This window comes from Cuculus canorus, chromosome 26 (assembly GCF_017976375.1).
Source record: "Cuculus canorus isolate bCucCan1 chromosome 26, bCucCan1.pri, whole genome shotgun sequence".
NCBI lineage: Eukaryota > Metazoa > Chordata > Aves > Cuculiformes > Cuculidae > Cuculus > Cuculus canorus.
This window is the reverse complement of record NC_071426.1, coordinates 32,738-58,574: the sequence shown is the minus strand read 5'-3', so window position 1 is coordinate 58,574 and position 25,837 is coordinate 32,738. Positions and strand designations below refer to the sequence as shown.

The following is a 25,837-nucleotide window of genomic DNA, read 5'->3' as shown; positions in this document are numbered from 1 at the left end:
ACCTCCAGGCTCATCCAGTCCAACCATCAGCCCAACCCCACTATGCACACTAAATTATGTCTCAAAGTGCCACCTCTGCACGTTCTTTGAACCCCTCCAGGGATGGAGACTTCACCACTGCCCTGGGCAGCCTGGTCCAGTGCTTCACCACTTTCTCAGGAAAGGAATTTTTCTTAATATCCAATCTTCTCCAAGATGGGAGTCTTGCCTTGTCCTCTAGCAGAGATCTCTGTCCTCTGAATTTTACTGAAGTCCAAGTCCCACACCTAAATATTTCACCATTTTAACCAGACTGGGTGCAAGGGAAGATGGTGCGAAGATGACAACCCTTGCTGCTCACCTGTAGGGAATGTTTTGTCCTTCATTTTCATTAATTGCTGTCCGTGGGCTGTGCAAGGAAAGAGACTGAGCATAGCACACTGTATCTTTGTGCAATGCCGTGAGCCATCGTGGTTTTTTTGTGAGCTAAGGAGTTATATCCCCATTTTACAGGAGCAGGAAGCGTTCAAGACTCTTCCACCCTTCTCAGTGTCTTGAGGGTTTGGGATCTTGGATCTGTGTTTGCTCTGACAGCCGTGCCAGTGCTGGCTGCAGGAGGAGCCCCATTTCTCATGCAGACGTTGGTCACTGACAGAACTGAGTGTTAATGAGGATGAAATTCATATCTTTAATAAAACTGGATGTTTATGTTAGGATAACGGCTTGCACAGAGTTGACCGAAGCCCTTACACGAGTTCTGCCAACTAACAGGATTACTTGCTTTGATGATGCTAATTACTTAAGGACTCATCCTCATTCCCTGCTGCACAAGGGAAGCAGCAGCATCGCTGAGGCTTAGTCCATGCATCTGGACTGTGGAAGATGGTTGAGGTGCTCAACAGCACCAGTGATGCTCCAAACCAACTTGGGGAGCTGGGAAGAATTTTTTGGAGTGGGTCATCAAGAAGCATAGGGAGAAAACTGATGATGCGGAGCTTTCGTTTGCCTAGGGCGAGATCTTTTTGTATGTGTGCATCTCCAGGATGGTGCTGCTCTCTCCAGCATCTCTGGAGCAGGTTTTCCTCCCTGCAGCTTGACTGCCAGACGGGCACAGCAAAGGAGAAGCCATTTCCTCATCATGCCTAGCTCCTTGTGGGAGTGGAGCTGTGCAAAGCCAGCTTACATAAAACTTCTTGGCTGCTCACATCGGCGTAGCCTCATATTTTATCTTGCATAACTCTGCTTGCTGGGGCTACCAAGCAAAGGCAAAGCCAACCATGCCAGGAGCTTCTCGTGGATCTCTTTGGAACTCTGTGATGGGCAGTGCTGCTTTTGTAGTCACATGGAATCTCCACTAAGCTTTCTATCCCAGTCCAGTTGCTATCCCTTTACTTTTTTAGGGTGGCTCTGGAGTCAATGGCCGTGTTTGAGGGCTTGGAACGGTGAAGGAATATGGACCTGAATGGTTCTTATTTCTCTGTTCTCTTCCTTTTAAATCATTTGACCTTCAAGTGCGCTCTCACTCCATTTGGAGTCAGATGGCAGATGCTAGGACAACTGCCCAGTTTGTGGAAGTGCTTACAAATCCTTTTCCAGTCACTTTATGGCAGTGAGTCCCAAACATCCCTTGCCCTGAGTCCCGTGCCCGCGTTTCCACCCGACACCTTTTCGTTGTTCCAGCTGAACCAGTTTGTATCAGCCCTGCAGCTTCTGTCTGCCTCCTTCTGCAGCGCAAACACTGCCATCCTAACACAGATCCAGAGTCTGGGAGGGATAAAATATGTGAAATGCTGAGTTTTTCATCAGTTATGAGAGGGGTCAGGTTTTTTTTTTTTCCTTTGGGATGTAGGGATGAGCTGTATATGCAGCAAAAAAGTGTTGCCCAGCCTGTGCTGGAATAAGCACGGGTCTTGCTTAAACCTCTTTAATTGGCAGCCCTGTGGGGAAGGTGCTGCATGTGCCCTGGACCATTCAAGGCATGCGGGGCGTTTAGCGATTACCCAGCGGAGCAGAGCTTGCAAAGCAACCTATGAAAGAGGGGTACTGGCTCCTCTCTCATTAGATCCGCTCCTGCTTGTCTCTGTCCTACATTCCACTTTGTTTGAAAATTGATGTTCAGCTGCAAAGGAATCTCTTGTGCTGCCTCGCTGCTTTTTCTCCCTGCCTCCTGGGTTTCCAAGCTAAATAGCTGCTTTATTTGCATTTAAAAGAGATCCGTTCCATTACTGTTAGGCACTGCATTATTTGACCAGCGCTATCCTTTCCCCTGTTAAATCCACCATGGTTTGCTGTATGGGATCATAGAGTCATAGAATGGTTTGGGTTGGAAGGAACCTCAAAGCCTATCAAGTAACGATCCAGTGAGAGACATCTCACTGGATCGTTACTTGATAGGCTTTGAGGTTCCTTCAGTGAGATGTCTCTCACTGGATCAGATTGCCCTCACCAAGTGTTGGGTAAGGACGTCCACTCTGTTTGCTGAGCCAGCAGTCTGTGCTTGCAGCCGAGCAAGCCAACTGTCCTGGACTGCATCCAGAGAGGTGGGACCAGCAGGCAAGGGAGGGGATTCTGCCCCTCTGCTTTGCTCTGGTGAGACTCCACCTGGACTCTGTGTCCAGATCTGGAGTCCTCAGCACAGGAAGGACACAGAGCTGTTGGAGCGACTCCAGAGGAGGCCACGGAGATGGTGCGAGGGCTGGAGAACCTTCTGTACGCAGAAAGGCTGAGAGAGCTGGGGTTGTTCAGCCTGGAGAAGGGAAGGCTGCGGGAAAACCTCAGAGCAGCTTCCAGTATTGAAAGGGGGTCCAGGAAAGCTGTAAAGACAGCTTCTGCTGTAGGGTCTGTGTGATTTACTGATAAGTGAGTATTGTATATGTTGGTCCTCCTACTGCAGTCACCAGTTCCTGGGAACCAGCATGGTTTTCTCTTGCTTTTGCTGATACATGCATGCGGTCTTGGTTTATTGCAGCGTGAGGGTGACAACTTTCCCCGCCCTGAATTAGGAATCAGCTTTGGTGCCTGTGTCTGGGAATGTGGCATTTAGTCTGGCGTTTTAAATGGGCTGAGTGGCGTATGTGGTTGCTTTGGCAGCATTGCTTTTCTTCTATGGGATTTGAGAGCATAATTTCAGTGAAAGCATGTTCCTGAGTGTTTGCTCGTCTCGAGGCTTGGAACGAAAGCCTCCTGCTGCAAAGACTTTTAATTCTTTTTTTCCCTCCTCCAAAAAGATGCGTCACTAACTTCTTCACTTCCCTTTGCAGCTGTCCCGTTCCCTCCCACGCAGCGGCTCACTCTGAAGGAGGTGTTTGAGGATGGGAAGCCTAGGCTTGATGTCTTGAAGAGCCACTTGGTAAAGGAAGGGCGTCTGGAAGAAGATGCGGCACTGAAGATCATCAACGATGGGGCTGCTATCCTTAGGCATGAGAAGACAATGATTGAAGTAGAGGCTCCGATCACAGGTCAGTGAGCTTTGTGCAGCTGGAATCCTGATTAAGGGCCGTTTGGGAAATACAAGCAGGTTTTCTGCTGTGTCCTTTCCATCCACAAGGTTTTTAAATGGCCTGAACTTCCAGAGGAGAAGATTTAGCCAGTGTAGATCAAGTACAGCTTTGCAGGAGCTGGATCTACAGCAGAAGTGGCTTGGGTCAGAGCGCAGCCGTGCGATGTTCCTTGTTGCTGTTGTGACGTTTCTTTTCTTAGCATGTAATTCTGACTCTCTTTTGTGCTGTTCTTCCTCCACTAGTGTGCGGTGACATTCATGGGCAGTTTTTTGACCTGATGAAGTTGTTTGAAGTTGGAGGATCACCCAATAACACCCGCTACCTCTTCCTGGGAGACTACGTGGACAGAGGCTACTTCAGTATAGAGGTGACAAATAAAAGTTGAACCTGGGGGTGCTAGTACTAAACTAACCGACAGCGTTAAACTAAATTAATGGATAGTGTTAGACTAAACTAACCAGGGACATCTTCTAGCAGCCTTCCAGTACCTAAAGGGGGTGCAGGAAAGCTGGGGAGGCCAGCAGAGGGAGGAGAAGACACATCAAGTAAAAATAATCCCCCCACTCCACCCTTCTGGCAGCGCAGATTGAGAAATTGTGCTGCGTTCACACAGTCCAACAGCTTGTGTGGAAGCACAGAGAAGCATTCAAGGACATGGAGCTGCTGGACCAAATCCAGAGGAGGCCACAAAGATGATCTGAGAGCTGCAGCACTCCCCATACGAGGATGGGCTGAGAGAGTTGGGATTGTTCAGCCTGGAGAAGAGAAGGCTCCGGGAGGCCTTAGAGCAACTTCCAGTACTGAAAAGGGCTCCAGGAAAGCTGGGGAGGGGCTCTTGATCAGGGGGGACAGGGACAGGATGAGGGGGAACGGTTTTAGGCTCAAAAAGGGGAGATTGAGATGAGATCTTAGGGAGAAATGTTTTGCTGTGAGGGTGGGGAGGCTCTGGCCCAGGTTGCCCAGAGCAGTGGTGGCTGCCCCATCCCTGGAGGTGTTGAAGGCCAGGCCGAATGGGGCTTGGAGCCCCTAATCCAGTGGGAGGTGTCCCTGCTTATGGCAGGGGGTGGCACTGGCTGGGCTTTGAGGTCCCTTCCAACCCAAACCATTCTGCGATTCTATGACAGTATTAAGCTAAAGTAACCCAACAGTACTGAACTGAGTGAGCAAATACAGATCTCTCGTGCTGGAGTTTACACTCTAATCAGGTTTTATGGAATGAAAATCACATTGTATATGATTTTGGCGAAAAAGTAGTGTGACAATTTTGAATTGGGTCCTCAGCCAGTGGCAGAGTTAAGCAGCAGCGCTGGAGTTAATGTCTAAATTCTGGCTTTTGAACTCGAGTTTTAATGTAGCTGTCAGTCAGGAGAACAATATGGAGACCTGATTGTATCTTGCAGGCAACAGCATCCTACCAGGCAGTGGGAAGCAAATACTGAGTCACTGCTTCCCTGCCGTCCTCCTGAAAGCATCAATGCCAGCGCCAGGGTCAGGAGAAAGGAGCAATAAATCACCTGGGCTGTTCTACACCTCACTGCGACTCCGGAGTTTAGTGCTGAGGCATTTAATTGTGTTGTCTTGCCATGCTTATGCCCCTGTGATGATCACAGTAACGCTGTCACCTTACAGAGCTCAGCCAAACACCTGGCGCCGTGTTAAGGATTTTGCAGCTCTGTGGGATGCCACTGACCAAGTATTAGGTAACGCTGCGAGCTGGTGGCCTTAGAGGGCAACGCAATCGACGGGTTCCCGTGGCTGCTGCAGGCTCATTAAAGACCTGGGAGCATCAGAGCACAATGGGAAAGCTGTTAGCGATGCCATAAATCCCAAGGGATTGCAGCCTGCCGGTTTTGCAGAGGCAGAGCCGGGTGGGAAAGGACTGCTTCTTCCAGTTGGAGGCAACATCATGGGGGCATTTGGAGAAACAAGGGCATGAAAGGTGGCAAAACTAGCCTGGAATAACAGAGTAAGCTGTTTCTCTTTGAAGAGGGAGGGTACAGAAATCTTTCTCAGTCAAATTTTGGAGAGTAACTCTCACAGACAGCAATGAAGGTGGATCAGGGAAGCGTTTCTTTGAAGGATTCTGTAGAGGGTTTAGGGGAGGGTACAACTTGTGCTTTAGCAATGTTCTGGCTCACTGCCAGCCTCGTGCTCTGTGCATTCCTCAATGCTGACAGTGAGTGAGCCAAGGTGTGATGACGAGCAGTTTCCAGGGTAGCGGGGATGGATGCTGGAAAGGTGGGGTTGCAGCTGTTGGGATTTCTGGTGATGCTGGCAGGAGGAGCCGTGTAACCCCTGGGGAGGAAGGGGAAGAACAGACATCTGACCGCTTGTTGAAATGGTTTGGCTTGTGTATTGGGTTTGTGGTGAATTTACCTGGAAAAGAGATTATATTATAGCACAGAAAGCTCTTTCTGAGTTCAGGGTTGGGATTTTTTGGATATTAACCAAGAAACCTTCAGGAGTTGTACCCTGCATGAATTTTACAGGTCTGGGGGGTGAAGTGCTTCTCCAAGTCTTTGCTCTCACCCTGTGATTGATCCGATGCAGGGATTTTACTCCGAAACCCACACAAGTGAGTGCTGCAGTTGGAGATCAGTGCCTTCGTCTCTCCGTGCTGGGATACTATGGAAGAGTTCCAGGGGGAGGGATGATGAGTCTGCCTTGGAGAAGAGAGATGGTGGGAAGAGGAGGAGGTTTTTGAGGAAGGTCTGAAAATCATAGGTAAACCTCAACAGGTCTCCTTTTTGTCCTGACTTTGTGACCCAGGACCTGGGCAAGGGCTCAAGAGCCTTGAGGCGATAGGTTTTTGTCAGTTCAGAGCAGGAAGTTTATATTTTATGCTGCTTTTGACCTTCCTCCCTCCTTTTTGCCCCTGGATCTGCAGAGGGGAAGCCATGGAGTGCTCCGTTACCCCACAGAGCATTGATCTCTCACGAATCAGAGTGGGCTTTGATTAGTGCACACGGGGGCTGCTCCAAATGTCTCTGGTAAAGCAGAATCCAGAAGATTTGATTCCCGTGTTCCTATTGATGTGTGCCTCTTCTCTCCACCTACTGCCAATGTGTTCTAAGAGATTCTCACCTGCGTGTGCAGAAACCAGTTTCTATAGCAAAGTAACAGACGATTTGGAGCCAGCGTGGAGGATTGCTACAAGCATAACACCACCAATTGGGTTTCTGTGTAGTATTTCATAGATCATGGAGTGGTTTGGGTTGGAAGGGACATGAAAGCCCATCCAGCTCCACTCCCTGCCATGGGCAGGGAAACCTCCCACTGGATCAAGTTGCTCCAAGCCCCACCCAACCTGGCCTGTGGGGTTGAATTCCAGGTTAGACACGGCCGGGTACCTTACAGCTCCTTGGGGTTGCAGAGATCCCTGCATGCATCTGGAATGACCAACGCAGAGCTTACCTTGCAGGTTCAGTGCTTGAACCTGCAGTATCCGAAATGTCGGTGCTGGAAGCTAGTTCAGAACTGGTTTATGTTGGTTCTGGAGGTTGTTTCTGTGCCACAGCAGCTTGTTCCCAGAGATCTGTACACCACCTCAGCAACGTTACTAGGTGTAAAAGTGTTGACAAACTTGATGGCTCAGGTTCTCAACTTGTGTGCCGTTCCTGTAGTGTGTCACTCTGAAGGGTAAGCTCTTATTAGAGATCTTTAATCCAGATCTTCCAGCTTGCTTTTGTTCCAGGTTGTCCTTTCAGCACTGAAAATCAACAAGGGAGATGTGATAACAATTCCATGCTAGGTACAGCAGATTTTGCTGTTGGCTTGATGACAGAGGAGCTGACTGTTCCGCTTGCTTTCTGACTGTTTTCTTCACATAGGCTTTTTGGAAAGCCACCAAGAAATATCTCTGGTGAAAATGGTTCTTTTGGGTTGACTTTGGTCTGTACCCTCATCAAAGACGATCCTTTTACGGGTGTTTCTGCTCAAACAGGGGGTGCGGAAAGGCCTCTTCAAAGCACAGAGGCTTTGCTAAGCTCGTTTTTTGGCTTGGCTTTTCCTGTTTTGAACTTGAACTTCATGTGACTGTAGCGTAAGCAGAAAAGCAGAACAAGGGGGAAGTCAGTGGGGAAGATCAGGCTTAATATTTCAGATATTTAGTGTGCTTGATAAAATATCTAGTAAGCGGCTGGCTGTTACGCTGGTGGTTTCGATTGCAGTGGGGCATCATAGAATGGTTTGGGTTGGAAGGGACCTCAAACCCATCCAGGTCCACCCCCTGCCATGGGCAGGGACACCTTCCACTGGATCAGGGGCTCCAAGCCCTATCCAACCTGGCCTTCAACACCTCCAGGGATAGGGCAGCCACCACTGTTCTGGGCAACCTGGGCCAGGGCCTCCCCACGCTCAGAGCAAAACATTTCTTCCCAAGATCTCATCTAGATCTCCCCTCTTTCAGCTGAAACCCATTCCCCTCAGCCCCTCCCCAGCTCTCCTGGAGCCCCTTTCAGCACTGGAAGCTGCTCTAAGGTCTCCCTTAAGGCTCTCTAAGAGCCTTCTCTTCTCCAGGCTGAACAGCCCTAACTCTCTCAGCCTGGCCTCGTATAGGAGGTTCTCCAGCCCATGCAACACCTCTGTGGCCTCGTCTGGATCCGTTCAACAGTTCCCTGTCCTTCTTATGTGGGGTATAACATCTTGCCATGCAGCCCGTTCTGCTCTGCTGCTCTAAAATTGGTGCTTTTCACTTTTAATTTCTTGCTGGAAAGGGGAAAAAAAATCTGCCACCACCCAGCCCAGAGCCGATTTCAGTTGAACGCGATCTCATTTGTCACTTCTCCAAGTCAGGCCTAATATAGAGAAATGCTCTGTGTGGCTTTCCCCTGCTGGCGATGTTGGCCAAGATAAGATCTGCTGCCGATTATGGAGCTGGGTTTCTATCAGGGTTCTACTCTGAATTCAGCTCTGTTGGGTGTCTTCCCAGAAACACTTAGTGAAGTCTACGGATGATTACTGCCCTATAAAAGGGTTTTATTACACGTCATCTCCTCCTTCCCTTTCCTGCAGTGCGTGCTGTATTTATGGAGTTTAAAGATAAATCATCCCAAAACGTTGTTCCTCCTCCGAGGAAACCATGAGTGCAGGCACCTCACAGAATATTTCACCTTTAAGCAGGAATGTAAGTATCACAGGGTAAGGATTTACACGTATTAATGTGTGGAGAGCGGGAGTGGGTCTTCATTCTTGGGCCTTGTGAGCGCTATCCGTTAACTCTGGAGCTGTAAAAACCTGTTGTCTTTTTTTTTTTCCTGTGTGTTTTGCTTTTGTCTCTTCTCGTGCTTAAAAAAAAAACCCAAATATGTAAGTCCTGTAAAGCGCTGAGTCCTTATGGTTACAAAGAACGAGCGAGGATGGAAGAAACCCAAACACATCTTCATTCTCTGGCTGATGAGCTGGTTGCACGCACTGCCCCCTTGCCTGACTTTCAGGCCCAACAACATATAATTACTGCCAAACGACCTTCAGCTCCAGATTGTGCAGCTGGGATCAGTGATTAGAATTGGAAGCAAATAAAGGATTTGCTCCTCGGTGTTTGTGCTGGGGAGAATCATTACCTTTAAGATCATTTTAGTCGAGTTAAACATAGTTTAGTGTGGCATTTACATATTTTTTAAACCAATGATGATGAAAGGTTGGGGGATGACTCCTCTTCCCTAAGGATGATCGTCATTCCTCTGAGTGATAAAGGAGGTAGGCACCAGCAGCTTGCGGCTCTCTGGTTGGGAATAGTTGCTCAAGGAATGGTTATGGGCAAGGCACCAGTCCTGTCATTAGCCCTTCAGCTCTGGGTGCTGCCAGACAGAGTGAGGTGAGAAATGAGTTGGAAAACACCCGCCAGGTCTCTGCTGAATGCTGTAGTCATCAGACGGTGGTGGATGAGCTCCTGTTGAGCTGGGCTCAATTTGAACCAGAGAGCTAGAGGTGATGAGGTGTTTTTCCATTTGGAAAACAGAAGATACTGCCTTTTGACTTCCTGTATCATAGCGTGCAGCTGAAAAAAAACTGTTGGTATCTCTGAAATAAAGGTAAACTCTCCATTCGTGCACTCTTTTGCTTGACAAAACAAAGAGAGACCTGTTTTATCACAGAACAGTGCTTTCTGGAAAGTGTGGCTCTGTTAACATAGCGCTGCCCTGCAAAGGGGCTGCAGGTGCACAATGACACATGCTTGAAGTGCGATGATCGCTGCTTCTGGTCTCTTTTCTCACGGGAAGCATTGAGAGGTATTTCTGAACATACTCGGAGGCTTGGTGTATAAGCTAAGCTGCTTTCGGAAAGGCCCTGGTGTCTCCGTTTAATGTATTGAGACATCCTCCTCACCTCTAAGATGAAGCATCCAGCAGAGGCTGTGATCACTTGAAAGGCCCTCGTATAACTGTAGGCACCTTGGGCAAATTCTGACTCAAAGAGCTTGTGTCCAGCCGAAAAAGGCAGTTCTTATCTTAAATGACTGTGATATTGCTGTGCCAAATTAAACGACTGCTGCAGTTCCCGGTATATAATCTGAGGCACTGAATCTAGAGGTGCAGCGTGAACACAGGAGACTGATGGGATGGCTTTATTAGTTTGCTGTTACAGTGCCAAGCCTCTTTTCCATGTTCATCTTAGTGCAGGTCTCTTAGAAAATAGCTTGTAGGCAGATTAATATTCTTGTCCATGTCCGGGTTACCGTGAAGCCTTTTTATCTTTCATGTCCAACAAGTATTTTTGAAGTCAGTGTTTTCACTAATAGATGGGTGCAAAGGTTGACTCGATGGGCCATAGATGTAGAGTTTCCATATCACTTCAGGAGCCAGTCTCCTTGAACTTATTTATGAGCACTTTGGTTGATCAAAGCTTTGCTTAATGCCGCTTATGTCATGTAGGTTTGGATGCCTGAATGACTGTCACTGAAAAGATTAAAAAGCCAAAGCTCTGCTTTCAGCCCAATCAGTCTTTGTTGTGTCAATGAATTCAATTCTTCTTTCTTTTCTTCCTCCCCCTGCCCCCTATCTTTTCAGGTCGAATCAAGTATTCGGAGCGAGTGTACGATGCGTGTATGGATACATTCGACTGTCTTCCTCTTGCTGCCCTCTTAAACCAGCAATTCCTGTGTGTTCATGGAGGACTGTCTCCAGAAATCACGTGTCTAGATGATATTAGGAAAGTAAGTAATCCCTGTGGTCCTTCCAATTCGTAGTGTGGTTGATGGCCTGCTTGATTCCTGCATGGCGTTCCACCTCGAGGCTCCTGCGCTCCACATCCATACCATAGGTGTGTGTACCCTGCTGCAGCTTCCACCTGATTTTGTCTACGCTGGCCCTGATTTTGCCTATGCTTTTCAGTTAGACAGGTTTAAAGAGCCTCCAGCCTTCGGTCCAATGTGTGATCTACTCTGGTCTGATCCGTCAGAGGATTACGGCAACGAGAAAACGCTGGAGCATTTTGCCCACAACACCGTTCGAGGTTGCTCCTATTTCTACAGGTAAGTGGTGTTTTGGAGGGCTCTGGTGAACTGGAGCTTTTTGTCTTCCCTTACACTGAGGTATGTGAGGCGATAACTTGCTGTTGGGATTGCTCTTTGGGTCTTCACAGTGTACCTGGTTCTCAAAGAGCCTTCATTTGGGTCTGATGTACAAAATCTTGTTTGTTTTCCCTTCTCCTGTAATATTGAGCTCTCTTTGGATGCGGTTGCTCTATCAAATTGTGGTGGCGAACAGCAGAGATGCTTCTTTCAGCTGGCAGGGTGCCTTTTGAGTGGTTTTCAGGCATTGGACAGTACTGAGAGCTCAAGGAAATAATCTTCCTGTCTAAAAGAGGAGCATTTGTGCTGACAGACCACTCGTTGCCTGACTGATAGGGAGGGTTTGGCACCAGGGGCCTGTTTAACAGAGTGCTTTGCAATTAATTTTTTAATGATATCATCCATACTGGCCTTGTTTGGGGAGGCTGGACACAAATTCAGTGGATGCTGGACACAAACCAAATGGCTCCTGCAAGCAACTGGTTCCTAAAACCAAGACCATAGGGTGCTTTCCATTCTCCTTTGCTACGTACTCACGTGTACTTGCTTTTTGTTTTCTAGTTATCCTGCAGTTTGTGAATTTTTGCAGAACAATAGTTTGTTATCCGTAATCCGAGCTCATGAAGCCCAGGATGCTGGGTAAGTGCTTCAGCCTGGTAGCCGAGCAGACTCCCTCTGCCTTCCTGTCTAGTCTGTTTAACATCTGACCTGTTTTTCAGGTACCGAATGTACAGGAAGAGCCAGACAACAGGCTTTCCATCGTTAATCACAATCTTCTCTGCACCAAATTACCTAGATGTCTATAACAACAAGGGTAAGGCTGGCAAGACCAGTGCTCTGCTGCCATTTTGGTGTCAAGGCTGTTCTCACGCCCAGGAGATCCCTCTCCATCCTTTCTCCCCTTCCCTTGCCCACTCTGCCCTCTCCTCTACCTGCATTCTTACGCATGAAATGAAAAAGAGCCTTATGTGTTAAACTGATAGAGCTAGAAAGGCAGGGGTTCTCTGCCTTGAAGACTTAATGTATTACTGTGGCAATTGGCTGTCAACTTATAATGCCTGGAATAACACTTTCACATCCAGCCATGTGACAATGAAGCGCTCTTGATGAACACTGCCATAAAAGAGAAGCTGCTAGTGTAGGAAAGCTTTTCACTTCGCTGTGCCCCCAAAACTGTAGGAGTACGATCATAGAATGGTTTGAGATGAAAAGGACCTTAACGATAATCTAATTCCAAGCCCCCTGTCACGGGCAGGGACGCCTCCCACTAGATCAGGAACTTCCCTCAGCTGTGGGGGGTTTTTGCCACTTACTTTGGATCTTGGCTCTGGATTCATCAGTTCTGATTTGCATGAATTGGCCTTTACTGTTACCATAGAATCGCAGAATGGCTTGGGTTGGAAGGAACCTCAAAGCCCAGCCAGTTCCACGCCCTGCCATGGGCAGGGACACCTCCCACTGGATTAGGGGCTCCAAGCCCCATCCAACCTGGCCTTGAACCCCTCCAGGGATGGGGCAGCCACCACTGCTCTGGGCAACCTGGGCCAGGGACTCCCCACCTTCACAGGAAAACATTTCTCCCTAGGATGTCATCTTGATCTTCCATTTTCCGGCTTAAAACTGTTCCCCCTCATCCTGTCCCTGCCTTCCCTGATCAAGAGCCCCTCCCCAGCTTTCCTGGAGCCTCTTTCAGTCCTGGAAGCTGCTCTAAGGTAGAGAGCAGCTCCAGAGCCTTCTCTTCTCCTGGCTGAACAACCCCAACTCTCTCAGCCTGTCCTCGTATAGAAGGTGCTCCTGCCCTTGGATCATCTCCCTAGATTCCTTTGAACTCAGTCTGTTATGATGAGATTTGGTGAAACAACATAATGAGTAAACTGAAAAACCTTGCTTAAGCCTTTTCATTTTGGAGAGCTGATAGCTGGATTCTGCATGAGTGCAGCCTCTTGTTAATAACGAAGTTCCATTAGCATACATACAACTCCCACGAGTTGACAGCGCCTACAGACATGTGTTGTCTTTCCTTTTCTCTTCCAGCTGCTGTACTGAAATATGAAAACAATGTCATGAACATCAGGCAGTTCAATTGTTCCCCTCATCCGTACTGGCTTCCAAACTTCATGGATGTCTTCACATGGTCCTTGCCTTTTGTAGGGGAAAAGGGTAAGAGAGATTTGAATTTCTGTTAGGAGTTGCCTGGTGACTGGTCACTGTACCCTGAGTGTTGGAAACCTCTCCTACGGGCTATTAAATATGTTGGGAAGGTGTTGTGACTCATTAACTACCAGATAGCACTAGAAAGTAGTACAGGTTCAAGCAAATCTGTGCATTCCCGGGTAAAGTTCATGTGAAAATAGGTGTGGATACCTGGTTTAAAAAGCTTTTCCCAACCGCACGATCCCTTCTTGCTATTTCCGCATTGCTGATGAAGCCGGTCTTGCGTGGTGTAGCCTCAGCTCAGAAGTAGGAGACACTTCTCTTGCAAAAGAGAAATTAAAATCTCCCGTTGGCTTGTGGCCCACGAAAAGGGAAGCGTTCACTTCAGTTTAAAGGCTTATTTCATTCTGGGGGAGGTGAGGCAGCTTAAAATATGGCCAAGACTTTGCCCGAGTTCCTCAGCAAAAGGGTTTTTACATCTCCTAGCGAGTAAGTTTAAATTCCACCGTGGTGCTGTATGTTTGAAGTATGTCTTAAAGGTCTCATATGCAGGAAGGTTTTTGACTTTGAGGAACATGAGGTTGAATCCCCCATGGATTTGCCATTTTTGGCGCCAGATGGCCTGTTGTGTGGGGAGGGGAGGTGGGACCCTCAGCAAGCCCAGCCTGTTCTGCAGGAATGTTGGCACCTAGCTCCCTCATCTGTTTCATCTGTGGTGTGCTTGGACTGCATCCACCTCCTTGGCAGAAGGTGTGAAGGATGTCGTCTGCTCCAGGTACTGCTGCGAGGAACCAGCAGTACACGGCTAAAAGTGTCTTTGGGCTTCAACTTCCAAACTCTAAACGACCTTGAAACCATTTGCATGTCCAACTCGTCCTCCAAATCCCTCTGCTGAACAAGCACACACACTAGGCCTCTCTAATCTACCTCTCTGTGCTTCTTGCAGTCACCGAAATGCTCGTTAACATCCTCAACATATGCTCCGATGACGAGTTGATTTCAGATGGTGACGAGACATTGGAAGGTAAAAAAGCGCCGTTATGACAGACCTGGTAACAAAGGGAGGGTGGGGAGGGCGGGGAAGGTGTGTGATGCTAGAGCGATCAACACTTGATTTATAGCTGGATGCCCAGCCAGGGTCTCTGGTTCCCTTTTGGCCAGTAGTTCTGGGTCAGAAACATTTTTATATCCCTTTGCTGTTCAGTCACAGAGAAATTAAATTACCTTCACTGTGACAGACGCTTCTTGCCAGCTACTCGATTTCCTGCTCCTGACAGAGGCTGCTTCCCAAGCAGGTTTTTTTTCCCCCAATTCAAAATTTTCTGTATCAAAATAGAATTATAGAATCCTGGAATGGTTTGGGTTGGAAAAATCTGTCTGGTTCCAACCTGCTGTCATGGGTGGGGACACCTCCCACTGGATCAGGGACTCCAAGCCCCATCCAACCTGGCCTTGAACCCCTCCAGGGATGGGACAGAGCCATAACTTCTCTGGGCGACCTCAGCCGGGGCCTCATAGTGAATTTCTTCCTAATGTTGAATCTAAGTCTTCCCCCCTCCAATTTAAAGCCATTAAATACCCAGTCAATCTCACTCTCATCTGTTGCAGTGAACTCTGTAAAGTGGCTTCTTCTGCCCACCACCCCCTCAACAAAAAAGCAGAATCCAGTTTCTGGCCCTCGTTTTAAGGGGAGAAGCAGAGGCTGAGCTGATCTGCAGTTCCCATATCAGGGTTGCTCGGTGACCCAGAGGCACGGATGTGGGGCGTGCAGCAAGAAGTGGGGTGGCGAGCATGCATGGGGAGGGAATGCAAGGGAGCTGCCTGTACCGATCCGTGTAGGGCAGAGGACGGGCGTTCCCGCAGGGAAGCAGAACACCGTTGTGGTAGAACAAGGTGCTGCTGCTTCGATCAACAGGTTGAGATTTTAATCCACTTCTCCCATTGCATTTCGTTTTTGTTTATTTTCTTTCTCCCCTCCCATGAAAATTAAATTTGTTTCTTCTATCTCTGTCTTCATCTCCTTGTTTCTTGGTGTCTCCTCTCCCTGAAGATCACTACATTTCAAGCTATCAGAAAGGTACCCAGCTAGAATTTGCTACAAGCTTAATTTTCACTGCCTGTGCCACCAGATTCCTCGGAGTGGATTTGAATAGCTGACTAGTTGGGCAGTCTCTTCATCCTCTTTCAGTTTTAACATAAGCGCCGTGTGTTTTTTAACCCTTCCGCGTTCCTCCAGGAACTTGAGAAACGGGGTCACGTTTCTATCTGACTTCTGAATGCAGCCACTTAGTGCATGGCTGAGCCATCGGTGCATGTTAGACCTCTGGTTTGGCTTGTACTGTCCTAATGTGTAGTTGGGCCATGTGAGGAATCTCAGCTGAGAGGAGATGTATTTGTTACCTCTTTTACTTTGATATTTTGTTTGTTTTCAGTTATCCTCCATGCTTTTCTCTCCTGTTGGGTCTGTATAGCGGAAGGGGGAGTTCACATATCTCACTTTGTGTTTGTGTGGGGTCAAAGCAGAGTTGCAAGGCTCCAGCCGGCCCTTCACTGTGCACCTTGGATGCCAAAGCTGATGCTTGTGTGACACTCCTCCCCGCGGCGAGCACAGCCCGGTGTTCTGCAATGTTCATCAGCAGTCAGATTCGTCAGTGTTCTGCCTTGCAAAACTGTCTACATGGCTGAGTCATTTGTGTTACATCCTGTGTAGTGTGATCAAACCCGGTGAGCTTCAAACAAGACCTTTCCGATACGTTTCCTTTGGTGGTTCTACTCTCTTTAGACCTCTAAATCCGTGTGTCATTCTGGTTGGTGTTGCCCTTCTCACTGCCATCTTGACCACCATCCTCTCAGCACTGTTCTCTCAAGAGTGTAGCTGTGAATCTGTAATCCATGATTTCTTTTCCTGGAGTCAGGCAGGTGCTTCATATTGACATTACCTGTGCCTGGAAAGAGAGAAACCTTAAACATGCTGCTTTTTGTCTTTTTTCTTTCTCTAAGGTGGGACAACAGTCCGTAAAGAGATCATCAGGAATAAGATTAGAGCCATTGGGAAGATGGCACGCGTCTTCTCGGTTCTTCGGTAAGGAAGAAGCATGGGATTTGAGGTCTGGGTAGTGGGCGACAATGGTCAGACTGCCCCAGGCCGATTCCTGCTTGGGGAGAAATCTTATGAGACCAGAGCAGATAGCAAAGTCTCGAGGTGGTGGGTTTGTGCATCTGGCAGTCTGACTCACTCGTAAACCTTCATCTCAAGCTAGCAGAAATGCCAGTGATTAGAGATATTGACAATCATGGTATCACAGAATGGTTTGAGGTGGAAGGGACCTTAATGATCATCCGGTTCCAACCCCCATGCGATGGGCAGGGACACCTTCCTCCTTCAACCCTTTCAAGACGCATTTGCTGTGCTGTAGATCTGGTGGGTCAGGGCCGAGTAAGCTGAGATGCTGAAAGAGGGGAGATTGAGATGAGATCTTGGGAAGAAATGTTCTCCTGTGAGGATGGGGAGGCCCTGGCCCAGGTTGCCCAGAGCAGCGGTGGCTGCCCCATCCCTGGAGGCATTCAAAGCCAGGTTGGATGGCACTTGGAGCAACCTGATCCAGTGGGAGGTGTCCCTGCCCATGGCAGGGGATGGCACTGGATGGGCTTTGAGGTTCCTACCAACCCAAACCATCCTGTGATTTCCAAGGCAGGTTTGTGCTCAGTGCCCAGCAGATCAGCCGTGTGCTGTCCACTCAGCGCAGGGCAGACGCCTGTTTTTGTGCCACTCACCGCTAACTGTCATATGTGGACCTGAGTGTTGTTTTAATCTCTCCGTAACTGGTTTCATTCCCTATTCTTTGCAGAGAGGAGAGCGAGAGCGTGCTGACTCTGAAAGGCTTGACTCCCACAGGTACGCTGCCCCTGGGCGTGCTCTCAGGGGGGAGGCAGACCCTGCAGACCGGTGAGTGTGAAAATCCTCCTTTCCACAACGCTGCATCCCCTCTGCAGTTCTATTCCTGCCCCTAAAACTCTTCACTCAGCTCCTGTAGGCGGATTGCAGGGTGCTAGGGGACCTGAGAGGTGGTTCAGGCCCATGAAGAAGAAGGATTCAGAAATAGGCAAAAGCAGAAATGTGGGTGGGGATGTGTTGAGCCTTCCAAGATGTCCCTGCATACCCTTGAGGAGGGGAACGCGAGGGAAAAAAGATAACAAACAGCACCATGCCTAAAGCATGCCTATATTGCTTTAGTGTATGTTTCTGCAACAATTTTTATAATTTCTTTCTCTTCTAATGCTGCATGATAAGAGTCCTCTGCTTTGCTGCTCTGCTGCTGTTGTGTGATAGTGTCTGCACAAATGTAAACGCAGCTGCTTGTTTTGTTCTCTGTTAAACGAATCCCCTCTGATTTTGACCCTATGAAACTGTGAGTCCCTGACAGAGGAAGCTTGGATGAAATTGAAGGAAGGAGATTCATAGAATCATGGGATGATTGTTTGGGTTGGAAGGGACCTCGAAGCCCATCCAGCTCCACCCTCTGCCATGGGCAGGGACACCTCCCACTGGATCGGGGGCTCCAAGCACTATCCAACCTGGCCTTGAACACCTCCAGGGATGGGGCAGCCACCACTGCTGTGGGCAGCCTGGGCCAGGGCCTCCCCACCCTCACAGCAAAATATTTTTTCCTAAAATCTCGTCTCAATCTCCCCTCTTGCAGCTGAAAACTGTTCCCCTCATCCTATCCCTACCCGCCCTGATCCAGAGCCCCAGCCTTTCTGGAGCCCCTTTCAGTACTGGAAGCTGCTCTAAGGTCTCCCCAGAGCCTTCTCTTCTCCAGGCTGAGCAACCCCAACTCTCTCAGTCTGTCCTCACGTGGGAGGTGCTCCAGTCCTTGGAACATCTTTGTGGCCCTCCAGGCCTTCCAGATTTTTCCAAGCCTGTGTGTTTCCTATTAAAATTTTTTTCGCTGCCCCAGTTTTGATCTGGTTTTGGAGGTTTCTGTTCCGCACTTGCTGGCAAACCCTTGGCTCCCTCCCTCAGCAGCCAAATGCTCTGCCTTATTGGTGTGCTGAGAGCAGGACTGAGCTAGCGATCTGACTGCTTTATACTCGCAGGGCAGGGAGATTGGCTGATGGTCAAGGAATGAGTTATCATAGTAACATGTGTCCCCAGAGGGAATCCTGTAATCTAGTGTTTTAATCCTTTCCTGCCGCTAGCCTTTGAATGCTGGCATTGGAGCAGCTGCCTTCCCCTTCCGATCAGCACTGGGTGATTTCCTGTGGGCTCACAAGAGGGCTCGTTCAGGGATTGCCTTGCCTCGATTAAATAGTTCACAAGTGAGAAACTTGTAAATATTCCTGCCCACTCCTATGGATGGGGAGGAAACAATCATAGAACCATGATACGGTTTGAGTTGGAAGGGACCTCCAAGCCCATGCAGTTCCACCCCCCTGCCATGGGCAGGGACACATCCCACTGGATCCAGTTGTTCCAAAACCCTTACTCCTTGTCGCTCCCAAAATCCTGGTTTCTCTGCCCACAGAGGAGTGTGAAGGATTCCCTCCCCCTTTTTTTTTATAGCACTGTGATGGTTTGTGTTGCCCCAGTTCTGCTGCAGGCATGGGAACACAGCCTGAGTGGGAAGGTGGCTGTTGAAGCTCTGCTCGAGCAGCCAGCTTGCTCACAGTGCCATGGCTTTGCCCCTGTAGCTGACAGCACGGGGTTGTTCTGCCTCCATCTTCCTGCACCTTCCCCTCTCGGGGGGCTCCTCCGAGGATCCCCTAGTAAAGAAGCTGAGCTTTGCATCTCCCCAAACAAGCTGGACCTTTGTTGCTGCCTTCCCCAACCCTGCCTGCCACCTCCTCCTGTGGCTGCAGGCTTCCTGCCCTCACTGTTCCTGGCACTCTGTGCTCCCTGCAGCTGCACCTCACTTTCTGTGCCCCTTTCACGCTTCTTTTTCGATCACATATCCTTCTCTCCGCCCTTCCCATTCCTCACATACCTTTGCACCACAACAGCCTCCCAGTGAATGTACAGGTGCTCCTTCTGCAGCTCTGTGGGAAGGAGAGGGGGCTGCATCCTTTTTGGGTGACTCTGCACCCTGAAACGGGAGAGACATGGGTGCTCCTTCCATCCTCAAGCCTTCTTTCACACCACAGCTGAGCAAAGTCACCGTATCTGGAGCAAAGATGTTCAACCACAACTCCATTCTTTCTTCATGGCCTCTCGGGGACCCACGTGGTCTTTGTTTGGGTCCAAGGCAAAAAAACCTGTGGCATTTTGAGGCTAAAAGCAGAGAATCTGTTTGGGGAAAGTGCCTCCTCCCGGATGTTGAGGCAGGGACTACTGAAACTTGGACAGCTGCTGCAGGGGTTTGGGAAAGGGACATTGCTCAGCTTTATGGTGTCTTGTTGCTTGGTAACACTTTCCGGAGGTGGAGCTGAAGCCAAACTGGATTTTGAAGCATCAGCCTTTTCTCTTGTTATAATTTAAGGCACTGGGAGCAGAGCAGCCTGGTATAGAATCTGGAATGGTTTGGGTTGGAAGGGACCTCAAAGCCCATCCAGCTCCACTCTCTGCCATGGGCAGGGACACCTTCCACTGGATCAGGGGCTCCAAGCCCCATCCACCCTGGCCTTGAACCCCTCCAGGGATGGGGCAGCCACCACTGCTCTGGGCAGGGCCTCCCCACCCTCACAGGAGAACATTTCTCCCTAAGATCTCATCTCGATCTCCCCTCTTTCAGCTCAAAACCATTCCCCTCATTGTATCTCTGCCCTCCCCAGCTTTCTTGGAGCCCCTTTCAGTACTGGAAGGCTGGAAGTATATGCTGCTGCCTGCCTCCCCACAAACTGCCCCTCTGCTCCAGTTTGTCATTACATCCCTCAGCGTCACTCCCATTACTCTTATATGGCTCTGGTGGTTGGGCCTTCGCTTTGGGGTGATTTCCTCACAATTTACTTTCTGGTGTTGTCCAGGGTGCCCTAGAACCACTGAACTGGGAGCAGTGGGACTGGAAAGTGAATGCAGGTGGAGACCCATGGCTCAGGCAGAGACTGTCCCTGTCCATGGGATGCCTGCGCACCCAAGCCCTTCTGTGCATGCAGCTGCAACCCATCTCTCTGCTTCTCTGTTCCTTTCCATTGGATTTATGTGTCCCGTGAATGTGAGAAAAAGGAGACTCCCCTGTGTCAGCACAGAACCCGAGGGAGTCCCCTTTGAGCCTTTCCTCTCAGGCTCCTGTCACCTTTTGCTTCTTCCCCTCTTGCCAGTTGGTTTTGAATACGGTTGACTCCACTGGGGCTGGGAGGCTATGGGCTCTGCATTCGTAGCGATGATGTTGGATCACTCACTGTCACTCTTTTTTTTTTTTCTTCCCCTGTCTTCATTTTTGCATGCCACTGTTCTTCTGTATTGCAGCCACAGTAGAAGCGGTAGAGGCACGGGAAGGTATGGCTAGAATCCGGCGAGAGACTCAAAATCATCTCTGTGTGTGCGTGCGCTAATTTTAAAGAGCTTTATTGGCCTTATGGAAGCTTTTTGCTCTTGCATCACCAGAAGTGGGGGAGGATGGGCCCCTGCTGGGAAGCAAAACTACACAATGACCTGGTTCACATCTACTTTAGCCTCAGCGAGGCTCTTACCTGTGTTCCGAGAGTGCAGTTTGTGCTTTGGTGCCTCAAGACCTTGGTGTTGTGGTCCTGTAATCGAATCTCAGATGCCCTGTGGCTGAGTTCATCCCCTGGGGAACTTGATCCAGGCAAGGCTGCCAGTAAACTTGGTCAAAATCATGTAGGAAATAGCAGATTGCACATCTTTGCTGTAATCTTCGCCTTCCCCGCAGGTGGGCCAAGGTGGTCCCAGTGTGGAGAACTGGAGAAGCAGTTTTGCCCTTGAAGGAATGCCATATTCCTGAGGTTTCTGTGTGGGGAAGTTTTCTCCTCAATAGCTCCATCCAACTCCTGATGAATGGGGCCGTACCTCTGTGTCCAGAACTTTTTGATTACCAGGAGAAGCTTGTTTGTAAACCAGCCAAGTCCTTGTAAAAAGATTTGGCACAACCCCCTTTTTTTCTTAAATCATCTGTAACACAAAGCAGTTATACATGTATTTGGTCCGTATCGTCACCACAAAGATGATGTACTTACCTGAAACAGAGAAACGCCTGCCCTCGGTGGGATTTCATCGCTCCTGAGCCTGCCTGCCTGTCTCCTGGTCATGCAAGAAGTGTTTGTGATCTGAGGACTAGCTCCTTCCTTCACCTGGTGTTGCAGTGTGTGGTTTGTGTTGAATTAGAGCCTTGTGGTGGTGTCTTCATTGTGTTTGTTTAGTTTTGCCTTTTTTTATAGTATCCTGTTTTGCGGCTTTGAAAGTTCCCTGAGATTTCCCTGTTTGAGGACGGCAAGCACTTGTCTGGGCTTCGAGATCAGAGAATCGGAGAACATTCTGGGTTGGAAGAGACCCACGAGGTTCATGGAATGGTTTGGGTTGGAAGTAACCTTGAAGATCACCCAGTTCCAACCACCTGCCATGGTCAGGGACACCTCCACTGGATCAGGGGCTCCAAGCCCCATCCAGCCTGGCTTTGAGCACCTCCAGGGGTGGGGCAGCCACCAGTCTACTGGTCAACCTCTTTGAGATCATTGAGTCCAACTCTGTCCCAGCAGGAGTTCCTGCTCCTCTATTAAAAGCAAAACCATTATGGAGCAGAGACGGTTGCTGTGCTCTGTCCTAGACCCAGTGGCAAGGACTTCATTTCTGAGCTGCTCTGTGAGCGGGTGATGCCAAAACTTACCTACAGACCCATCTCGTTCCCGTAGCTAGACACGTGCTTTCCATTGCCCTGACTCTGTCCTCTACCTGTCTGGCGTGTGCTAAAGGGCTCCTATCCCAGGATCCGCCACTTGAACTAACTCTGCTTTCTTGGCTCTTCTCTCTGCAGCCATCCGTGGATTTTCCCCACAGCACAAGATCCGCAGCTTCGAAGAAGCCCGAGGGCTGGATCGCATTAACGAACGCATGCCGCCACGCAAGGATTCAGTGCACTCAGATGGGCCGGTGAACTTGGTAACCTCAACAAACTCTGCGGACAAGAACGGCACGGGGAAGAAAACCCAGTAACGGCCCGAGTGCCCAATCTGCACCACTAAAAGGATCCAAAACTTAATGAATTTTATTTATTTATTATTGGGGTGGGGTGGGGGCAGGGAAGAAACCAACTTCACCTTGGAGGCACGTTCATAATCCAGTTTGCATCCATTCTGTAAGAAAGGTGACCATTTTGTAATTTTTTTATTTATGTTCGATATATATATAAAAAAAAAGTCCATCTTTTTTTAATTTAGAAACCAATCTTAACCGCTAGCGCATATACGATGTGTTGTTCTGTACAGCTGACCTCTCCTCCCCACGAGGCAAACCTCAAGGGGGGGATTAAACAAAACAAAACCAGTCCCAGGCAACTTGGGTCGTTGACTTTGGTAGCGTTCTGAGTTAGCCTGTGCTTTCAAAAGTAGGTCCTTTAATGGAAAATGGGGTTGGTTTGGGATTTTTTTTCTCTTCCTCTCCTCTTCCTCTCCTCTTCCTTTCCTCTCCTCTTCCTTTCCTCTCCTCTTCCTTTCCTCTCCTCTTCCTTTCCTCTCCTCTTCCTTTCCTCTCCTCTTCCTTTCCTCTCCTCTTCCTTTCCTCTCCTCTTCCTTTCCTCTCCTCTTCCTTTCCTCTCCTCTTCCTTTCCTCTCCTCTTCCTTTCCTCTCCTCTTCCTTTCCTCTCCTCTTCCTTTCCTCTCCTCTTCCTTTCCTCTCCTCTTCCTTTCCTCTCCTCTTCCTTTCCTCTCCTCTTCCTTTCCTCTCCTCTTCCTTTCCTCTCCTCTTCCTTTCCTCTCCTCTTCCTTTCCTCTCCTCTTCCTTTCCTCTCCTCTTCCTTTCCTCTCCTCTTCCTTTCCTCTCCTCTTCCTTTCCTCACAATTGTCTCTTCCCCAGAGTTTGCTGTTGTTTCCTTCGCCTTCTTGCCTACCTGCAGCTGCCACTTTGGCAAGCGTGTCCGTGGAAGGCACCTCACGTGGTGCGACTGGCTGGGATCCGTCCCTCTTCAAAGGTGGCATCCAAATAGTCAGGATAAGTTCTAAAGGATCGCGGTTTCTTACAACAATCAGGACACCTTTTCCATCAGTAGTTCACTTCTATTCCAGCTCAAAAAGTAACCGGGAAGGCAAGTGGGAAAAGCAGTGCCCCTTGTTGCAGCTCTTCCCAAAGCTCCAGCAGCCAGACAGATGCCGGATTTTATCAGCCAGGGCTGCCAGTGCAGCATGAATCCCACTGGGAATCCCTCTGATTCAGAGCAGAGGAATGATCTCTGGTCTTTAGCGATCCACAGGGCTTTGGGAAGTCTGAGTTTTAAAGGAAAAGGCTCATTTATAACCTGTGGGCAGAAAGACCCCTGCTTCCACCACCACATACTGCGGAGCCTGGGGCACATTCCACTGCTCTGGGATCTGAGAGAGATTGAGTGAATCTGGCAGGAATTCTGGAATGTTTGTGCAGGGCTGGGGAATCTCCTGGTGACAGAAGGGTTTCCAGAGGACCCTGCAAGGATCGAGAACCTCAGAGCCTCGTTCTTTCACTTAAACTTTGAAGCGAGTGTTGAAAAGGGATTTTATGAGGTTCCCATTCGGTCACGTCCCTTCCCTGCATGACACCTCCCAGGGAGGTGGTCGAGTCGCCTTCCCTGGAGGCGTTTAAGGAACGGGTGGATGAAGTGCTTAGGGACATGGTTTAGGGAGTGTTAGGAATGGTTGGACTCGATGATCCAATGGGTCCTTTCCAACCTTGTGATTCTGTGATTTGGGCCAGTGACTGCAGAGTCAAAGCAGCTGCTTTCAGAAGCAAATCCCTTGCCAGCTTTCACTTCTTTTCCAACTTACTGTGCTTTCCCCAAGCAGGGCAGCAGGTGAGCGGGCTGAGCCTCTGAGTAGGGATATTTGCCAACCCTTTCTCTGGATCTTGCTGTCTTCCCTTTGTGCTCCGGCCCCAAGCTGCCGCGCCAGAGGGAAAGAGCAGCTTTGCAGGAAGCTTCCAAACTCTCTTCTAATCATATGTCACTGACTTCCATGCCGGCTCATCTGTGAGCAGGCCACTGAGGTCTCACAAGAGACTTTTTGAGTCATATGCCTCCGCTTTTTCCTTTCTTTATCCCCTTTTTTACGCGCCTGCTGCTTTGCAAAGAAGTGCGAGATGTTTCGAGCAAGCTTCTCTGACCCCACCTGAGGCGTGGGGCCAAATCGCCTTTGTCTGTGAGTATTTCTTCCTGTTTTTTCCTTTTTAACGGCAATCCTTTTGGATATGCAGTGAGCCCATGTGTGGTTATCTTCCTCTGAGAGCGCAATCCGTGCAAAGGTGCTGCCCGTGCATGTTTGGGCCTGTTGTTCTGACCCAGGCTGGGATTTCACCCAGGTACCAGTTGGAGTTGGGAACTTTGGAACTGAGAGGATGCTCGTGCTCCAACCCAACCCTGGGTTGCCGGGGGGGGGGGGGGGGGGGGCGGGGGGGGGGGCGGGGGGGCGGCGTTCAGCGGGGTCCATCCCTTTGTGGAGGGGGATTTGCTTCGCTGACGGTTTTCCGGTTTTCCCCCAACCTTCTTGTGCTCCGGCATCACTAGCTCCTCCCAAAATCCGCTTGGCCTTTGTGCTTTACCCTGGCAAAGCATGGAGTGGCTGAGGGCATTGCGAGGAGCTTCCACACCCATGTTATCCCTGGAGTCTATCTGGCTTCGTGGCATCCAGGAGAGGCTGGAGCATGTTTGGGATGCGAGGAGGTCTGCCCGGGAGCCGCGTGGTAGTCAGCATGTATGGATACCGTGATGGATGCCATGGCACGTTACGGATACCCTGACATACAGATGCCATGGTGCGTATGGATACCAGGCCATGTTTGGATGCCATGGCACATAAAAATTCCATTATACCATGACATACGGATGCCATGGCCCATACGGATGCCATACCGCTGGCTCCCTTGCTGTAGCAACACTGGTGCTGGTCCCCCTCTTCCCTTGACAGCAGTTTCCCGAGGGTGAGGAGCAGCGATGGGGTGCGTGGGTGCTAATTCCTCCCTGGATTGCCTAACGCTCTGGGCTAGCATCCCTGGGCTGGGGAAGGCAGAGCTTTCCCCTACCCCAGCACTGAGCTGGGAAACCCCATCCCTTCCCCACCAGCTTTTGGGGAAGAGGGCAATGAATACCTGGAGGGAGAGGTGCCTGCCCCAATTGCCACCCCAGTTCCCACCCCAAAAAATGCTAGGAATACCCATATTTCCCCCTCTCCTTCATTATTTCCTCCCCACAAAATCAGCGCCTCGGAGCTATGCACGTCTCAAGACCCCTCATCTCAGAGCTCCCCCCCTGTCCCCTTTCCCTCCTGAGCTGCCACTTTGGAGCTGGGCAAACCAGACCTCCAGGAACACAAGCCAAGGAGCGCGCCCGGCCCCAGGGGAAGCTCAGCCGCCTCCTCTGCCTGCTGGCCTCGCAGCCTGGGTTTATTTTTGCATGTTCTAGCAAGGTGCATGTCACAAAGGAGGGGAATCGGCAATGGGTGCTGGCTTGAGTTCCAACTTATTTTTGGTGTTGGGAGAACCTCTTGCTTGCCCGTGCCAGCCCGGGAAGCCGCTCGCGATGCTCGGATACAGATCCAACCTTGCTAGGTGGGATGGCAGGGATGC

General features: G+C 49.6%; 1 protein-coding gene across 5 annotated transcripts in view; it reads left to right on the top strand.

Annotated features, from left to right (window-relative positions):
- PPP3CC (protein phosphatase 3 catalytic subunit gamma) overlaps positions 1–24,295 on the top strand; it is a 39,986-nt gene extending 15,691 nt beyond the window's left edge. For 2 of the 5 annotated variants that reach the window (XM_054088803.1, XM_054088807.1), the window contains exons 2-15: positions 3,240–3,437; positions 3,722–3,846; positions 8,493–8,604; positions 10,487–10,632; positions 10,811–10,950; positions 11,551–11,628; positions 11,709–11,803; positions 13,024–13,149; positions 14,090–14,167; positions 15,194–15,220; positions 16,144–16,225; positions 16,992–17,089; positions 20,546–20,575; positions 22,068–24,295. In XM_054088803.1, the coding sequence (XP_053944778.1) occupies positions 3,240–3,437; positions 3,722–3,846; positions 8,493–8,604; positions 10,487–10,632; positions 10,811–10,950; positions 11,551–11,628; positions 11,709–11,803; positions 13,024–13,149; positions 14,090–14,167; positions 15,194–15,220; positions 16,144–16,225; positions 16,992–17,089; positions 20,546–20,575; positions 22,068–22,246 (1,514 nt within the window). In that variant the 3' untranslated portion in view covers positions 22,247–24,295. The remainder of the gene's footprint in view (positions 1–3,239; positions 3,438–3,721; positions 3,847–8,492; positions 8,605–10,486; positions 10,633–10,810; positions 10,951–11,550; positions 11,629–11,708; positions 11,804–13,023; positions 13,150–14,089; positions 14,168–15,193; positions 15,221–16,143; positions 16,226–16,991; positions 17,090–20,545; positions 20,576–22,067) is intronic. The other 3 variants (XM_054088805.1, XM_054088804.1, XM_054088806.1) reach the window with 3 other exon arrangements.
- Positions 24,296–25,837: the final 1,542 nt, after the last annotated feature.